The sequence below is a fragment of the Oncorhynchus kisutch genome, linkage group LG4 (genome assembly GCF_002021735.2).
Source record: "Oncorhynchus kisutch isolate 150728-3 linkage group LG4, Okis_V2, whole genome shotgun sequence".
NCBI classification, from domain to species: domain Eukaryota; kingdom Metazoa; phylum Chordata; class Actinopteri; order Salmoniformes; family Salmonidae; genus Oncorhynchus; species Oncorhynchus kisutch.
The window spans coordinates 34,609,470-34,624,445 of NC_034177.2; the positions used below are offsets into that span (position 1 = coordinate 34,609,470).

Here is a 14,976-nt window from a genome sequence, read left to right on the forward strand (position 1 = left end):
CCGGTTCTGTAACGTTCCAGTTCCTTAGTGTTCCAATTCAACTGTGTTTTCTGCAGTGTTCCTCTCTCCTGACCCCAAGAAAGGTTGGACCATCTTGTATAAGGCCTTTAAGCCATCTACAAACCAACTGAGTAGTTGAAAACAATGAAGCTTTTGATCTTGCTGTGATTTTAACTAGCTTGCTCACAGTAATGCTCACTAACCCTGCAGCCCCTCAGTGGCTTGATGTTTCAAAGGCTCAACAGATCAAATGGCTCTTTTTACATGTGTGAAGCTTTATAGATAAAAAAACACTGTGACATTGTTCTAATATCTCTTTGCCTCTTTCTTTCTCTACATCTCATTGCGCTTGCTTTCTCTGTATCCCTCTCAACCTCTTTCCCTCCCAAACACCCTCTCCTTCTCTCTCTCTCTCTCTCTCTCTCTCACTCTCTCTCTCTCTCTCTCTCTCTCTCTCTCTCTCTCTATCTCTCTCTCAATCTTTCGCTCTCTCCTCCAGACTTTTCAGCAGTCTAGGAGAGCTCCACACCATTTCCCAGAGAAGCTACGGCACTTCCTACACCATCCGGCCCGGCAGCCGCTACCCCATAACACGCCGAATCCCAAGCCCTGGCTCGGGCTCCCCAGATCGGGGTGACCCCCTAAGTCGACTCCCAGGCTTCGGCTTACCCATTTCGCCCACCACGCCGCCCCACACCATCCTCAAGTCATCCAGCCTCAGCCTGCCCCATGAGCCCAAAGAAGTGCGCTTTGTTATGAGGAGCTCCAGCGCCCGGTCCCGCTCCCCGTCTCCCTCTCACTCTCCTGGGCTGGGCTCGCCCCTCCTGGCCCTCAGGCCCTTCCACCAGAAGCCCCTCCACCTGTGGAACAAGTACGACGTTGGAGACTGGCTGGAGAGCATCCACCTGGGGGAGCACAGGGCCGGCTTTCAGGAGCATGAGATTGAGGGCTCGCACCTGCCAGCACTCACCAAGGACGACTTTGCTGAGCTGGGGGTGACGCGGGTGGGACACCGCATGAACATCGAACGAGCACTCAAACAGCTGCTGGAGAGCTGACCCCTGCCCTGAGAGAGAGAGAGAGAAAGAAAGAAAGAGGGAGAGAGAGAAAAAAATGGATAGACCACCCCAGTTTTAAACCAACTCCATTTTAGGTCGCTGCTTTTCATTTATTTTTATTCTGATGTGTCTGAAAGTTTCAGTGATTGCGTTCATATGCAGCTCTCAGCACTGCACTGAATTATGAAGTCCCTCCCCCATCTCACAACCTATCAGATGAGTCCTCTGAAAGAGGCACATAAACTCTTTGCAGAACAGAATCTCGCATGAGCTCCAATTAGAACATTTGATTTGTGACTGCTTGAGTTGCTCCTTTCGTCACACCTTTAACCTATCCCACAGACCTTTCCTTCGCTGTGCCGTTCTTCTTCTCCCTGTCCCTCCATCTCTTTCCCTCCTGTTCATTTAGCCTCTGATGGATCCCCAGTTTGTGTGAAGAAGAGGAGGATGAATCTTGTTCCAAACGGAAAGTTCAGTTGCCTTTCAAAATATTCTTACAGAGATCAGCTACGTTGAACACAGGAGTAAAGACGCAGTACTGACCTAGTATTGACATAGAACTGACATACTGATACAGTACTGACCTAGTATTGACATAGAACTGACATACTGATACAGTACTGACCTAGTATTGACATAGAACTGACATACTGATACAGTACTGACACAGGCCTCTCTCCACTCTGCCTGGCATTGTGTTTAACACTTGTGCCCAGAGACAGAGTTTGGTGTTGGAGACCACGTGGGGAGAACTCATCTATCCTGGGACCGTCTCACGGACTGACTGCTATCTATTATATTTGGAGAATGTTTAACCAACACTAGTGGCTTTTTTCATAATCAAAACATTTGCTTTGGGTTTCCAAAGGGAATATTATAAATATATATATAATATAAATGTATTTAAATAGCTTTGAGGGGGGGGTGGGGGGGACGACAGAACGTTGATAAAAAGATACGTTATATACAGAGCCTCTGACTCCTACTTCTAGACAGAGTATAGAGAGAAGACTTTAACATTTATTCCACCAACAATTTACTTGTTTCTACCAATTATATATATATATTTGAAAAAAAGTATATAGATATATAAAAATGATTTTTTTCATAAAATATACAACTTTACTAAAACTATACATATTCAATATACAACACGCTATTGATGAACTGTCCTTCTATGGTCACTCTTTCCTGAACAGTAGCATGAGAAGTTGCATCACGTGGTCTTGAACGGAAGGTTGTGTTTTCGTTTCCTCTTGTTTTCTTGCGGTCTTCCGTCATGCTGAAGGGTATCCCACACAGTGAGGGGTGTGAAACCACAGTTGACCCCAGTTTAAACCCAGTGACCTCAACACATACTCAGATGTAGATATACACAGATAGAGTCTTAATTATCAGCCTGTTGCAGAAGAACATTCCTGCAACTTTCCTGCACTTGTAGTGCTTGTAGGCTTCTGAAGTTTGTAATTTACACTTTGAAATGTCAGACTTGATTTTGTATCAACCCCTACCAAAAAATGTCCATTAATTATAATATAATAATAATTCACATTTCCTGTTGCTGCAGGATTATTTTCCTGTTGTAGCAAACTGGCCAAAATGAAGATCTTACATCTATATATACTGTACACACATGAACATTCACCTGGTCAAACAAATAACACACTTAGATTCACACACAGACACAGACACAATCCTCATCCAACCTAAGACCGGTAGCATCATTATCTACATCTGAGACCATGGTTTGGGTTATAGATCGAGATGTCTTAAGAAATCAACAATTGTAATGTGAATAGCTTCTCCCAATGGTTAGAGACAGTGAGTGGTCATCCATACACACAACAACACAGCGGGAGAACAACAGTGGCGCGTTTAAGAGGGAGCAACATTCTGAATACCGCAGATTTATTTCATTTGATTTATTTGACCTTTATTGATACAGGTTTTTTTCTCCTTGAGATAACATCTCTTTTCCAAGAGATACCTGGTCCAATAGCAGCAAATAGACCTGACATGGTACAACAGTCATGAACGTCTTATAAAGAGCAAACATGAGTCCCTCTTGTACAAGTAGATTTTTTGCTTTTGTAGGTAAAGAATATGTAGTATAGGTTTCTCAACAGTGAAGCATGTCTATTCTCTATAATACATGACTATCTACATTGATGTTTAACATTGGACTCCCCTGAACATGACCCAGGTGGGCTCTACTACCACTAAAACCTTAACTAGTCAACAGTAGCACTGAAACCTTTATGCTCAGTTAAGATTCTTGGCAATCTATCTCTGTGAATGGTTCCTTTGTATCCATTTAGCAGGTGGTAAATTCAACGTTGTGTCAAGGTTGTAGGGATAACGCTCACTGTCTCACATTGGACCTCTCAGACGATCTCACTCCTGATTCTGGAGACATGCGGGGTGTTCTAAATGACACCCATATCCCTATAGTGCCCTCCATTTTACATTTTGTGGCACTATTAAAGGAAAAGGATATATTTTGGGCCACTACCATACCGTCTGACTCATTTAGGCTTTTGTGTGGGGTTGATTGTTGGTATGTGTTTATTTGTTATGTCCCCCCCCTCCCTAATGTATGAGTTGGTTTGTGTTTATTTGTTATGCCCCCCCCCTCCATAATGTAAGAGTTGGTTTGTGTTTATTTGTTATCCCCCCCCCCCTCCATAATGTAAGAGTTGGTTTGTGTTTATTTGTTATTCCCACCCCCCCTCCATAATGTAAGAGTTGATTGTTGGTTTGCGTTTATTTGTTATGCCCCCCCCCCCTCCATAATGTAAGAGTTGATTGTTGGTTTGTGTTTATTTGTTATGCCCCCCCCTCCATAATGTAAGAGTTGATTGTTGGTTTGTGTTTATTTGTTATGCCCCCCCCCCTCCATAATGTAAGAGTTTATTGTTGGTTTGTGTTTATTTGTTATTTCCCCCCTACATATAGTAAGAGTTGATTGTTGGTTTGTGTTTATTTGTTATGCCCCCCCCCCCTCCATAATGTAAGAGTTGATTGTTGGTTTGTGTTTATTTGTTATGCCCCCCTCCCCCCCTCCATATTGTAAGAGTTGATTGTTGGTTTGTGTTTATTTTCTTATGCCCCCCTCCCCCCCTCCATAATGTAAGAGTTGATTGTTGGTTTGTGTTTATTTGTTTTGCCCCCCCCTCCATATTGTAAGAGTTGATTGTTGGTTTGTGTTTATTTGTTATGCCCCCCCCCAGCCTCCATAATGTAAGAGTTGATTGTTGGTTTGTGTTTATTTGTTATTCCCCCCCTCCATAATGTAAGAGTTGATTGTTGGTTTGTGTTTATTTTTTAATCCCCCCCCTCCATAATGTAAGAGTTGATTGTTGGTTTGTGTTTATTTGTTATGCCCCCCCCCCAGCCTCCATAATGTAAGAGTTGATTGTTGGTTTGTGTTTATTTGTTATTCCCCCCCTCCATAATGTAAGAGTTGATTGTTGGTTTGTGTTTATTTGTTATGCCCCCCCCTCCATAATGTAAGAGTTGATTGTTGGTTTGTGTTTATTTGTTATTCCCCCCCCCCCCCCCCCCCCCCCCCTCCATAATGTAAGAGTTGATTGTTGGTTTGTGTTTATTTTTATCCCCCCCCTCCATAATGTAAGAGTTGATTGTTGGTTTGTGTTGATTTGTTATGCCCCCCCCTCCATAATGTAAGAGTTGATTGTTGGTGTGTGTTTATTTGTTATGCCCCCCCCCCCTCCATATTGTAAGAGTTGATTGTTGGTTTGTGTTTATTTGTTATGCCCCCCTCCCCCCCTCCATAATGTAAGAGTTGATTGTTGGTTTGTGTTTATTTGTTATTCCCCCCTCCCCCCCTCCATAATGTAAGAGTTTATTGTTGGTGTGTGTTTATTTGTTATGCCCCCCCCCCCCTCCATAATGTAAGAGTTTATTGTTGGTGTGTGTTTATTTGTTATGCCCCCCCCCCCCCTCCATAATGTAAGAGTTTATTGTTGGTTTGTGTTTATTTGTTATTCCCCCCCTCCATAATGTAAGAGTTGATTGTTGGTTTGTGTTTATTTGTTATGCCCCCCCCCCCCCTCCATAATGTAAGAGTTGATTGTTGGTTTGTGTTTATTTGTTATGCCCCCCCCCCCCCCTCCATAATGTAAGAGTTGATTGTTGGTTTGTGTTTATTTGTTATGCCCCCCCCCCCCCTCCATAATGTAAGAGTTGATTGTTGGTTTGTGTTTATTTGTTATGCCCCCCCCCCCTCCATAATGTAAGAGTTTATTGTTGGTGTGTGTTTATTTGTTATGCCCCCCCCCCCTCCATAATGTAAGAGTTTATTGTTGGTTTGTGTTTATTTGTTATTCCCCCCCTCCATAATGTAAGAGTTGATTGTTGGTTTGTGTTTATTTGTTATGCCCCCCCCCCCCCTCCATAATGTAAGAATTGATTGTTGGTTTGTGTTTATTTGTTATGCCCCCCCCCCCCTCCATAATGTAAGAGTTGATTGTTGGTTTGTGTTTATTTGTTATGCCCCCCCCCTCCATAATGTAAGAGTTGATATTTGGTGTGTGTTTATTTGTTATGCCCCCCCCCCCTCCATAATGTAAGAGTTGATTGTTGGTTTGTGTTTATTTGTTATTCCCCCCCCCCCCTCCATAATGTAAGAGTTGATTGTTGGTTTGTGTTTATTTGTTATTCCCCCCCCCCCTCCATAATGTAAGAGTTGATTGTTGGTTTGTGTTTATTTGTTATTCCCCCCCTCCATAATGTAAGAGTTGATTGTTGGTTTGTGTTTATTTGTTATTCCCCCCCCCCCCCCTCCATAATGTAAGAGTTGATTGTTGGTTTGTGTTTATTTGTTATTCCCCCCCCCCCCCTCCATAATGTAAGAGTTGATTGTTGGTTTGTGTTTATTTGTTATTCCCCCCCCCTCCATAATGTAAGAGTTGATTGTTGGTTTGTGTTTATTTGTTATGCCCCCCCATAATGTAGGGGTGGATTTTGTAGCTCTTGGATTAAGACATTATGAACTTTTTCTATTCACTCACCTAATCTGAATTTCAGAGTGACCAAGAAAAAGAGAAACTAAAATATTTAAACCTCTCAAAATGACGTACACCCTGTAAATATGAACAAAATACAAATATTTGCTTTTTTATATTAATCAAAAGCAATGTATATATGATAGTTTTCATATACATTTTTGAAAATCTAAAAATATATAGATCTATATATGAATGTTTGGCATATATGCATAGTTAATCACTGAGGAAAAAATGTGTGATCAGATTGTATTCTTTCTATGAACTCTGAACTAGGAGATGATTTGCACAAAACACGGTGCTAGCAATACAGCCACCATTCATTACAGCGCATGCAGGCTGTGAAGGGAGGAACACCCTGACTCTCTGTACACTCCCCTCTCTCCTCTGTGTGGTGCGTGTATGTATGTGTATGTGCGCTAGTTCAAACCCTCGAAGTGAGTCCACTGTAGCCTTAATACCATCAGAGATTCCTGGCAGTGGCTGTGTCTCACACACACAAACACACTCACACGTGGTGCACACACACATTTGCACAAACAGAGACACAGACTGAACTCCAAATCTGTAATCATTATAGGACCCTTTGATATCTATTCATTGATGAGAGGGAGAGAGAGAGAGAGAGAGAGAGAGAGAGAGAGAGAGAGAGAGAGAGAGAGAGAGAGAGAGAGAGAGACAGAGAGAGAGAGAGAGAGAGAGAGAGAGACAGAGAGAGAAGGAGAGAGAGAGACAGAGAGAGAGAGAGAAGGAGAGAGAGAGAGAGAGAGAGAGATCAAAACAATACTGGGGTGCTGAGAGCGATACAGCTTAATCCTTTTTACATTCTGTCTGTTCCTGTATAGCCCCTGTCTGTGTGTCAGAGACCCTGTCTGCCTTGGGCATTGTGTGTGGTTTGGGCTGTGGTTCAATTGGAGACATAGATACAGACAATTACTGTGTTACCATCTGCCCTACAACACCTCCCTATGACTCTCCTCATGACGAGGTGCACTGGCACTCTCTGCTCCGTGTTTCAACCTGTTACACACTCTCTGCTCCTCGTTTCATCCTGTTACACACTCTCTGCTCCGTGTTTCATCCTGTTACACACTCTCTGCTCCGTGTTTCATCCTGTTACACACTCTCTGCTCCGTGTTTCATCCTGTTACACACTCTCTGCTCAACGTTTCATCCTGTTACACACTCTCTGCTCCGGGTTTCAACCTGTTACACACTCTCTGCTCCACGTTTCATCCTGTTACACACTCTCTGCTCCGTGTTTCAACCTGTTACACACTCTCTGCTCCGTGTTTCAACCTGTTACACACTCTCTGCTCTGTGTTTCAACCTGTTACACACTCTCTGCTCCACGTTTCATCCTGTTACACACTCTCTGCTCCGTGTTTCAACCTGTTACACACTCTCTGCTCCGTGTTTCATCCTGTTACACACTCTCTGCTCCTTGTTTCAACCTGTTACACATTCTCTGCTCCGTGTTTCATCCTGAGACACACTCTCTGCTCCGCGTTTCATCCTGTTACACACTCTCTGCTCCGTGTTTCATCCTGAGACACACTCTCTGCTCCGCGTTTCATCCTGTTACACACTCTCTGCTCCGTGTTTCATCCTGTTACACACTCTCTGCTCCTTGTTTCATCCTGTTACACACTCTCTGCTCCGTGTTTCATCCTGTTACACACTCTCTGCTCCGTGTTTCATCCTGTTACACACTCTCTGCTCCGTGTTTCATCCTGTTACACACTCTTTGCTCCCTTTTCCTTTTTCAGACTGAGTTTTTTAGGGTATGCTATGATGAGGTGATTTTGAAGAGGACCGACAAAAAAAGAAACAAAGAGGGAAAAACGTGCCAAAAAATAACAAAAAACTTTCAATGGTGTATTTTTCTTAATAGGACTACTTTAGTTTGGAAGTTGTTGAGCTGTTACTCAGTAATATGGTGCCATCTCCTGGGAATCTTGAGAACTACAGACATTCATTTAGCTTCTCCACTGTGTGTGCACAACCTTTTTGGAGTGGAACTCCAGTCGTTTTTTTATGTTTTGTAAAGGAATATATATATATATATATATATCCTGAAAAATGACCAGATTTTATGAGCTTTGCATTATTACCATTTCTATATATATTTTGAGACAAAGTATCAAACTATTGCTTGGTTTAAATGTGATGAAGGTTGTAAGCTTGTCTAACTGATGCTGAGAGATGCTGACATGGGTTTAAACACACAGCTCATATATACACACATGCTGTACACACGCACATGCCGGCATGCACATGCGCTCACACACACACAGTGCAGTTTGGACTCCAGTTGCTTTCCTGGTTAGAAAACACGTCAGTAACAGAGAACCTAGTTGGACCCCTTAGTAGGTTTACCACAGGTAGCCTATACAGATGCAAACCCATGCTGCGGGACACAGAAAGGTGAGGCAGACACTTCATTCACACCAATGAGTTTCTCTGTACGGTCGACTTCATCTTCTTTTCTAATCAACAAAGCACAAATCTACACGGTGAGAGGGTATCTGGTAGACCCACCACTGGATCTAGTGATCTTATCATCATTCAAAGGGTTTTTCTTTCATTGTTGATTTTCTCCTTGTTTGCACTGTGAAGTTTAACATGGTGGATCTATCACAGGCTATGTCTGGGCCTTGCCTGGCCCATCTAAACCTCCCCTCCTCTTGATCCCCCAGGCATCCCGGCTCTCTATCTTCCTCAAAGACACTGAACTCCACACAGAACTGTAGCCTGGCTGAAACTAATGATGAACACTGGATTAATGACAACCTCAGTAGATTCATATTATTCAGTAGTTTAGCATTGTTGGATTAATCCTGACAGCATATGTGTCAAATGTGGTAGGAGGTGAAAATGTGAAAGGTCAGATTGCTAGCTAACTAGAATAAAATAGTAGCGTTCACTTTGGTGCTATAGATGTACAGATTTTTGCTAGACAGTGTTACTGTGACTATTGGTGAGGCCAGGATTTTAAGATACAGTTCTGTGTCATCTCAGATACAGGAAGGGCATACTCAAGTGTAAATGTTTTTTTTTGCTGTTGAAATTAAAATAGCCTCATTAGTCTGCAGAGAGGGAGCTATAGGCTACCTGCCTCTAACTAGCATCTGAAGGTGAAGATGGGGAGCAACCATGTCTATTCCCAAACACACCGTACTGAAAGAGGTCAGGGCAGAAGCGGGCAGACAGACTGGAAAATAAGACAGAATACAGTGGCCACTGGCCATTGAGTAGATTTCTGGAAAATAACAATAATGGAAACAAAAACACACTTTGTCAGTCCCACGATTTACAAGATCAGTTGAACCCTTTTCACCCAGAGGCATGGTTCTCTTATCATCCACAAGGAAACAGATAGGGAAGGGCGGCAGGGTAGTGAGGCTGAGGCAGGTCCACAGCTGTGATAGCTCCACCACAGAGATATATGTTTGTTATATTATGTAATAAATTTCTAATTAAAAACATGAATCCTGTGTATCAGCTCCTCATTGCTGAGATCTACTTTGGCCAGAGCTTTAGATGTGCCAACTGCCATGTCAGTTGTGACCGGAGTCTTTCCCAAGGAAAACTGAGGCCCTCTGCTGGAGAATTGCTGCCGTGTGGCTCTATAGTTTCACAGTAGTCGGTACAGAATTTCCAAATAATTTATTGTGTACATTTGAGCTGTGATTATAAAATGTTTATTTCTTGAAGGGGGTTGAAATTCCACTAATAACCAGGGTTAATACCCTGAGGGAAGCACATCAAAGACAGTATGTCTTGAAATTATCCTTTTTTTAATCACAGTTTATAGGATTATCATACAGATTTAAAAAATGTGGATTTTCCACAGAGAACATTAAGGGCTCTATTCAATCCATATTGCAGGAGTTCAGAGTGATTTAAATGTGAAGGCATTCTAACACTTCAGTGACATAGAATACAGTCCTTAGAGTTCTACTACACCTAGATTGTGAACCTCTCAGAAGTGGTCAGTCATTGTAGTTCTGAGCGATCTTCAGTACTTCTGCAACACTTCCAGTTGACTATCATATATATATACACACACGTATATCTAACTTGTACATTGATCGATAACTGCACTGGAATGAATTACTGGTGACATTGATGCAGCCTAGCCATGTCAGGTAGCAAGTATTGAGGTTTGAAACCACACTGAAATAATATCTAACAGTCGCTAGTGCCGTCACATGGTTACAAGGTACATTCATTGTTTAAAATACATTAAAAGACATGGCATAAAAGCTCTGGCTTTACATTATAGCACTTAAGAGCAACGACAGCAGCCTTTACATACATGTACCCCACTATCACCTTACATTGAACAAATCCTCATGTAAAAGCCTCAGAGAGCAAAAGCTGATGACAAAAATCACAAGTGGCAAAGAGAGTTCACATTCACAGTTTCACTTTGCTCTCCAAAAATAGCCCAAATAGGAATGATAAGTATTGTGTGTGCCCCACATTTTACAAAGCTTCACATTCTAGTTCACCTCAAATAACAAGCCTGCTTCACACACTTTGGCAGACATTTCACCAGCCTGACAACGTTTCCTACAGTATGTTTTGTTCTCACATCAATAGATTTCCCCAGTTCTCACAGGTCACTATTATTATATGGGTCAAAGGTTAGCATTTCCATAGCATCAGTCCCACAGAAGCATGGCTCTCTCATGGCATAAAATACACACATGAGGAGAATGGAAGGAAAACATGTCCACAAAGTGAGAATAACATGAATATAACATATCCACAACGTCGGGTATTCAGGAGCAAGGCTCTCCCATGGTAGACTAGTAAAATGTCAACACTATCTGGATAACATATCCAGTGTCCATAGCTGCACTGTAGTCCAAATCAGAGCTTGTGTTCACAACGTCAGTATAATGTAAAGATAACGTGAGGATAATGTATCCACATCAACATCCAGTCAGACAGACTCCGAGCTCTCTGGTTTCAGTCCCTTCTGAGCCGTCTGTAACGACAAATCCTTGTTCTGCTCCAGCTCAAAGTTCTGCAGGCCGGGGATGAACAAAAAATACATCATAATAATTATAGTACATTTATTTTAGATTGAGCTTTTCATACAGAATCACTAAAAGTTTGTTTTATATTTTATTTATTTAGGGAGCTGGTTGTCGATGGGAAATGGTCTTCCGCAGATAGAGGATGATGGGGCGGCAGGTAGCCTAGTGGTTAGAGCATTGGGCTAGTAACTGAAAGGTTGCTGAATCAAATTCCCAAGCTGACAAAGTAAAAATCTGTCGTTCTGCCCCTGAACAAGGCAGTTAACCCACTGTTCCCCAGTAGGCCATCACTGTAAACAAAAATTTGTTCTTAACTGACTTGTCTAGTTAAATAAAGGTTACATTATGCATTTCAGGAAAGGAGTAGCTTGAGTGCAGTCTTTTAGGGCTCTATTCAATCTGTATCACTGAAGCATTAGATTGTTCGCTGAAAATGTAAAAGGTCATTTCCCATTGAGCCGACATATGCATTTACCATGAATGCAGTCTCCGGGACTGCGGGAACATTGCTTTTAATTATAAATTGCGCTAGAAAGCAGATCTTTAGTGCTACGGATTGAATAGAACCCTTAGACTCTAAAATGGACCTCCAGTAGCTGTGTATTACACATTATCTGCAGACTTTTCCCCATCACCACCCCAGCCTCTGCCTGTTTTTGGTCCCTACCCCTAGCTAGGCTATGATCCGATTCAATACCTGAGCACTTCCTTGGGTGGGGAGCACCCTGAAGATCAGGGCCTAAACACTAAGACCAAATGTATTATCATTTTCTGTTCAATGTGCACCGAATAGATTCATTCTAATGACAGTGCAACTGTCAGTCAAATAGCTGCAGGTAACTCTGGAGAGTGAAACAGCAAAATAAACAAGAGGGAATATATTATCAGAGTGCTTATATCCAGAGGGAAACATGTACCTCTAGCTCCCGCATCACTTCATCCATGAAGTCACTAGAGTTCTGCTTGTACGACATCGCCATCTTGATCGTTTCTTTAAACATCTAGGATACATTTTCAGAACACAGAACTTTTGTTCCCTTTTTTTTTGTTAAGCATGGGAATACAGTATACAGACAGAGTATATGGTGTGTAATTAAGGAGGTCAGTGTTGTCCATCCTCACCTTGACCACATTGGTCCCATCAGCAGCTGATACAAAGTACAAAGGAAGTCCCTGCTTCTTGGCAAAGTTAAAGTTCCTCTGGGTCACCTTCATATCAGCTGCAAACAATAGAGACAACCGAGTAAAAAATAAAGTGGGAAGGAAATAAAAGATTAAAGAATAAGCCTGTCTGGCTGGACTCACCATCTATCTTGTTAGCCACCACAACACAGGGGATCTCAGGCCTGTACTCTCTCAGCTCTGTGTACCAATTGGTCAGGTTCTTATAGGTGATCTTCCTCTGCACGTCAAACACCTAACAAACCCAGGTACAGTCAATGATACAGGCTATGACATTAGTGCAAGCCTTGTAGTAGTATCGTCTTAGAATCTAGCATGAAGTCTTACCATGATACAGGCGTGAGCTTTGTGGTAGTACGAGGGATGCATGCTCTGGAACCGCTCCTGTCCAGCAGTATCCCAGAAGTCTTTGGGGCAGACATAATCACAAACACAGCTGAAGGCAACCAAACAGATAGCATGGCAACCAGATAACAGAACAGGATTATGGTTTAAAGCAATAACAGATTGGTTTACTTAAAACCAGCTGACTATTTTATAGCCTTAACAACTCATCAGTCTAAACCAGACATTTTGATAAGGAAACCATTTATAAACATACCTACTAATACAGCCTTTCTGTCAATGGTGGTATTGTATTTGTAGAGTGTCAGAGCATAGGTTGACAGCTGCTGGGGACGACTGGAGAACAAGTTAAGGAATAGAATAAACAACATTGTAAACTATCTGTACAGTAGCTACAGCATATGGTTACATTGCTGGTCAAAAGGCATGTCGGCATGCTGGATGACCAACCAATTACAAGCCAAATCGGTCACTGCATGAAGGCATTGGGTTTCTCTCCATTTACTGCCATTAACACTAGGCAACACTTACTTAACTACATCAACCCAAAACACCGATGAATGTCTTCATGTGACACTCAAAAACCAATTACAGAAGGAATAGATGAGAAAGGATACTATCCGTCAATCAGGAACCTCTCCATCAACCTGAAAGACAACAAGAGGCAGGTGTTTAACATCTCCTGGGTCACAAAAAGTATGCACTATCATCTTTGAGGTGAATTTGCAGTGACAAGAGGTAGCTGCATGCTCCTTATCTCCGTACTTGGATTTTCCCACTGCACTGTCCCCAAGGCAGATGATCTTCACTTGTTCATCTGCATCATATTTATCTTGGTCCAGTTCAGGAATGCCATTGGCGTCGCTTGCCATCCTTCCTTCGGGATGGGGAAATCAGCTGCGTCGCACAGCGGCTTAGTTAACTTCTAACTAGGTAGCTAGCTAACTTTAGCTAGGAACAAGATGACCGATTACACTTAGTCTGTGATTACACTAACGCTAGCTCCTGAGCTAGCTAAATTAAACCGCTTAACGTTATCGCGACACACATTGGCATGTAACTTAAGTTATTCACTTAAAATATGACTCAACCCCATTCGAAGTCATATGTCTAAACTAACTTATTAGCTAAACTAGCGAAACGGGTAACGTTATGTTTTCAACTCGTTGGTTATCTAGCCAGTAGCTACTTGACTTATCTAACTAGTTAACTGTAGATAAAATGTAGCTAATGCTTAACGTTACATCCAGTCAGGGACATTTGATATGTTTGTCTAGCTATATCTAACAACCCTATTCAGCTGTCAATGGTCTAGCAAAATAAGCATCAAAACATTAGCGTAGCTATCGATGGAAAAACGTCAAAACATTGTAGCTAGTTAGCTAGCATGTTCTTGTAACAACAGCTTCGATAGAGAATGTTTGTTTCTATGCAACGCAGACGCTTGAAGGCCCCCTTTTTAACGTGGCTGTTCCTATTATTGCCTGAAGATATATATTAATGTTCTTGTAGCAACGGCTTCCATAGAGAAAGTCTGTTTCTATGCAACGCTGACGTGTGAAGGCCCACTTTTTAACGTGGCTGTTCCTATTATTGCCTGAAAATATATTTTCATGTTCTTGTAGCAACGGCTTCCATAGAGAAAGTCTGTTTCTATGCAACGCTGACGCGTGAAGGCCCACTTTTTTTACGATGCTGTTCCTATTATTGGCTGAAAATAAAACTTGATCGCCAACGTTCCTATAATACCTCATTATACCTCAGGGTTGTCGAATTCTCGTTTCTGATTGGCTAGATTATGTTGCAAAGAAGCAAAAAGGGAAGAGACCATTCGTTGGGGACCTACGTGAATTTGCCCAATAGAAACTCGATTTAAAACTGTTTGGACTAACGATTACACCCATGGTTTCTTTTTCAATGAGTGAAAAAAAGTGCATTCATTGTCATTGTTGAAAATGTCTTTATTGAATTTATTTTATTTTATTAGGATCTCTTTTTTAAAAATCTTTATTGATTGATTACCACATTTTGACAGGTTGGCTATTTTAGATGACATCAAAGTGAGTGAACATAAGTAATTTTGTTGTGAAAATCATGTCAGATCAATGTGATATCAAACCACATATTTGTTACTGGGAAAAAAACATACTACTAGATCGTTTATATTAATTGTAATACTGAAAGTGGTCACAAACCTTTGGCCTGATATCAAACTTTGAATCTCATGTGGTAAAATATGTGCACCTTAAAACAGAAACGTATCCTGTTGAAAAGTGATAACTGAAGTATAAATACAGTAATGTACACCCCCCC

The 14,976-nt window shown here is 41.8% G+C and overlaps 2 protein-coding genes across 2 annotated transcripts in view; one reads left to right on the forward strand and one right to left on the reverse strand.

The window, feature by feature from the left end:
- The window catches only part of LOC109888870 (SH3 and multiple ankyrin repeat domains protein 3-like), an 88,012-nt gene extending 86,130 nt beyond the window's left edge, over positions 1-1,882 (forward strand). The window contains exon 13 of the mRNA XM_031822876.1: positions 500-1,882. Coding sequence (XP_031678736.1) covers positions 500-1,058 — 559 coding nt within the window. The 3' untranslated portion in view covers positions 1,059-1,882. The remainder of the gene's footprint in view (positions 1-499) is intronic.
- A 7,891-nt stretch (positions 1,883-9,773) lies between these two features.
- Positions 9,774-14,511, reverse strand: LOC109889456 (rab-like protein 2A). The gene is made up of 8 exons (XM_020480892.2): positions 13,429-14,511; positions 13,281-13,310; positions 12,920-12,999; positions 12,646-12,725; positions 12,442-12,553; positions 12,259-12,356; positions 12,054-12,137; positions 9,774-11,123 (listed from the first exon to the last, which is right to left on the reverse strand). Exons 1-8 carry the CDS (start codon positions 13,533-13,535, stop codon positions 11,040-11,042), a joined length of 675 nt encoding a protein of 224 aa, XP_020336481.1. The 5' UTR covers positions 13,536-14,511; the 3' UTR covers positions 9,774-11,039.
- Between the last annotated feature and the right edge of the window lie 465 nt (positions 14,512-14,976).

What these genes read in the sequence shown, in the direction of transcription:
- LOC109889456 (XM_020480892.2), bottom strand. Translation starts at nt 13,535, where the DNA reads ATGGCAAGCGACGCCAATGGCATTCCTGAACTGGACCAAGATAAATAT. An exon ending in AAGCTCACGCCTGTATCATG is followed by an intron (nt 12,554 to 12,645) that starts GTAAGACTTCAT and finishes TGGGTTTGTTAG; the next exon opens with GTGTTTGACGTGCAGAGGAA. An exon ending in AAGTGATGCGGGAGCTAGAG is followed by an intron (nt 11,124 to 12,053) that starts GTACATGTTTCC and finishes CCCGGCCTGCAG; the next exon opens with AACTTTGAGCTGGAGCAGAA.